The sequence below is a fragment of the Meleagris gallopavo genome, chromosome 1 (genome assembly GCF_000146605.3).
Source record: "Meleagris gallopavo isolate NT-WF06-2002-E0010 breed Aviagen turkey brand Nicholas breeding stock chromosome 1, Turkey_5.1, whole genome shotgun sequence".
Lineage (NCBI taxonomy): Eukaryota > Metazoa > Chordata > Aves > Galliformes > Phasianidae > Meleagris > Meleagris gallopavo.
The window spans coordinates 129422756-129426367 of record NC_015011.2 but is presented as its reverse complement, the minus strand read 5'-3'; the positions used below and the strand labels follow the sequence as shown (position 1 = coordinate 129426367).

At 39.8% G+C, this 3612-nt stretch overlaps 1 protein-coding gene across 2 annotated transcripts in view; it reads left to right on the top strand.

Annotated features, from left to right (window-relative positions):
* The window catches only part of KIAA1211L (KIAA1211 like), a 28160-nt gene extending 24858 nt beyond the window's left edge, over nt 1-3302 (top strand). The window contains exons 9-11 of one of the 2 annotated variants that reach the window (XM_010727687.3): nt 316-512; nt 2202-2337; nt 3021-3302. In XM_010727687.3, coding sequence (XP_010725989.1) covers nt 316-512; nt 2202-2337; nt 3021-3166 — 479 coding nt within the window. In that variant the 3' untranslated portion in view covers nt 3167-3302. The remainder of the gene's footprint in view (nt 1-315; nt 513-2201; nt 2338-3020) is intronic. The other variant, XM_010727693.3, reaches the window with a different exon arrangement.
* The last annotated feature ends 310 nt before the right edge of the window (nt 3303-3612 follow it).

Below are 3612 nucleotides of genomic sequence, written 5' to 3'. Positions count from 1 at the left end.
AGAAGAAGGAGAAAATGTGGTGTAAATCTTCAAATGCACAGCAGATTGCCTCAAGGACAATGTGAATAATCTGTTCACAACCACAGTATGACATTGAACTCTAACTGAACAAGGGTAAGAAGAGGTTTTTCACCAGTAGAGTGGTAACTTAGTGAAAACATGAGGATTGTTCTCTGGAGACCAATCTGAAAAGAGTTCCTATTTACCCAGGCTTATCACACTTCACATGACAAATCAGCATATTGAGCAAGCAAGAGCTGAAGCTAATTACAAGTCTCTTTCAAATAACCATGCATATAAATAATCTGTCAACAGAGAGGAGTGTGTCTTTGGTGATTGCTGGAGACTCCAGAAGGGAGCCTGACAGTCCCACAGAGCCAGCCTGGATCACCATCGCAAGGCAGAAGCAGTGGGGAATGCAGCAGGAGCAGGAGCTTGATGGAGAGAAACCTGTCACTCCGGATACTAAATCAGATACAGAGAAACAGAATAAAGAGAAGGAAAGAACAGAGGTACTTACAGTACAAATTTGCAATGATTTCATATTATTACATTTATGTAATATTCCTTGAATCCACTGCTATTTTACTACTCAGATGCCATAATGATGACAGATACTTAAGGAGTACAACCATAAACAACAAAAACACTGCTCTCATAAATGTGTTACAGACGCAGAATTCCCTGGTTATTCACATAAGTAATTTTGTATATCCAAAAAATCCTGGAACTATGTGACGTGTGTAAAATTTCTTAGGTGCCCACTGCATACTTAGCAGAGGTAAGGTGTGGACTGTAGGCTAAGATAACCAAAATGCAGTACCATATTGTACAGTCTCTTTCAATGCAATGGGATCGATACAATACTCTCTCCACCATTTCATTGAATCTCCTCTACCTTCTGACTGATCTAACACGAATGTAGAGCCCAGTCCTAGAAGGATTTTAGTGCAACGTTTAAAGCTTTGAGAAGTGAAACAGGATAAAATAGCATTTGCACTTGCAGACATTGCCAAGATATAAATTCTAGTTCTTTGTATATAACTGAAGTGCACAATGTGATGCCGTAGAATACGGGCTTCAAAGATCCTATGCAAAAAAGGTGATACCAGTAGCAAGTGATCTTCCCAGGTGACAAAGCTGTGCTAGCAGAAGTGCTTGGCATTAATACAGAATACTAACAAGGCTTCCCTGTTAGTGGGCTAGCTCATGGAGGCAGCAGCGTGCGAGTGCTGCTGCCTGTATTGCCTCATGCACAGTAAGAGCCCAGCACTGATGCAGGAACATGAGTGGCTTACACCAGTTTAGCATTCCCAGTGCAAATGACCTACTTTCTTGCTTAAAATGGTACTATAAGAAACCCGATTACTGTATTATATCCTGGAATAGAAAAAGATGTCTAGATGATGGAAAAACTAGCAGTGGTTTAGATTAACAGGAAGTAAAACCTAATAAAATGTCTAGGCAAGATTGTAAACTGCAAAAATACTCAGCACTGTCATAGCAGTTAAAACACAGAGGGTTTAAATGATCCCGAAGTACGGTTTCTGTGTCAAATGGGAAACTCCAGATTTTAGTTGGCATTGTTCCCTAAAATTCATGCCATGCATTTCATTTCCCTGTATCAGCTAGCAGAGAAATATGCCAAGATGCTCCTAACTGCTGTGTGTGAGTTGTGGTGCCACTGTACTACTCCTACTCTCACATGGCACCAGGCACTATCGCTTCAAGGTAGTTTTTGATACTGGCAAGAGAAATCATGAGAGGATGTGTTTCATTTCCTTTTCATGGAAGTTTACCTTCAATCCTCCAAAAATTCAATGCCCTAAGCCACAAAATTTGGGAGGTAGAAAGAGTGAGGCTGTTTTCAAATGCTGTGTACATTAGTGGAGCTTTCCAAATGGTTTGGAATATATTTTGTCTTTATAACAACCTACTAGGAGATACTGTTACAAATAAGAAGATACACAGAGGGATAGTTTCAGTTTTTGAAGCTGAGTACTATGGATGCTAATGTGAAACGCATAGAGCTCTCTGAACAGGTGTCAGTTCCAGTGAGAGGGGTGAACCGGTGTGTGATAACTCCATGTGATCTTTGGATCATAACAGGCATCAAATTCACTCCTTTTGCTCATATTCTTCCAGGCTGATCTTACTTATTCAGTATGCATTATTTGGATTTTAACCCTCTATGTACCTAGGGGTCAGTGAAACAGCAATGGAGCAAACCTTCACACTTGGCACCTAAAACAACTTCTGAAGAACAGAAGAAGGAGTCAAAGTCTGAAGCAAAAGAGCCTCTGACAGGAACCAATTCACTGACACATTTTGTCTCTGGTAGGAAAGAAAATGCTTAAAATGTATTGCTCTTACCTTGAAACCTTGTCTGAAGAAATCCTGTTTGAGTGTACTGGAGAAGGAGTAGGGGTTAGATCCTAATCCCTTCCCTAGTCCCACATCACCAAGGGCAAAGTGTTTTCTCAGCACTAATATCTGGAGATTTATGATGCCACATTCTGCTTTGATTATACTGTAGTCAGAACTAGTGTTGAAAGAAATGTGAATCAAGAGTGCCAGGCCATTTCACAGGATTGGGTCCCAAACATAAAAGGTAAAATGCATGCAGAACTATTTTCAACAGTGTTCAGTTTCCATGGGGTTTTCTAAGCACACAAGAACAATGTGCTCACCACTTCTCTGCCCATCAGTGAGTTGAAGGCTGGGAGGAAGTCTGAAATGAGTGTTCTCATTTGGCCTGGGCGTGAGCACAGGGCATGGCAGAGAATTGAGGTCATCTTACTGTTTTTTATAAGTTTAGAAACCAAAACATATTAGTCTTAAAAAATGTATTCTTTTGTTGCTCAAAGTGGTTATTGCCTCAGTAATGTATCGTAGAAGTTTTGATGTGAAATGCAAAGATTTTCTGCTGAAGAGCAAGACTCAGCAAGTTTTTAATGAAAGAGTAGAATGTATAGCTGCACAGCAAACTGGTCTGAAATGCACCTGTGTTTTATTCACAGTAGCTCAGTCATCAGCACCAGGGGACAAAGATGAAATCAGCCATTTGAAGAAAGCCAGTCCTGCTGCTCCAGACCAGCCATTATGGATGGAACTTGCCAAAAAGAAATCTCAAGCTTGGAGTGATATGCCCCAGATTATAAAATAGAATTGTGCAAATGAATAACATCATTTCTAAATAAGTCAGCTACTTAATTGAACTTCTACAGACCAATTAGTCACAGTGAAGAATGTCTGATACAGGAGAAGGCTCTTAACTATACAGCTGTGGAGAAAGCGTGCAATAGGTGCAGTCAAAAAGTTTACCTTAAGCAATCGTAGCAATCAGGATTGCAATGGATTACTTAAATTATGCTGAGAACATTCTTATACTTTGGAAAACAAAATTTCTGCTTTATCTATTTCCTGTGTTTTCTTCCTTTAAGGACGTTTGCATCAAAAGAGGATCTTTGCTAAACTTTGCTGAGTTTCAGTTGTTGCTGTTCTGTTTGATATATTTTTTTCTGTGTTTACATTTATAAACTGTGCACTAACTTCCTGGTTCTGTTGATGTGTGTCACTGGAATTGCCTCACGCTTTTTCTGTCCAACTGTA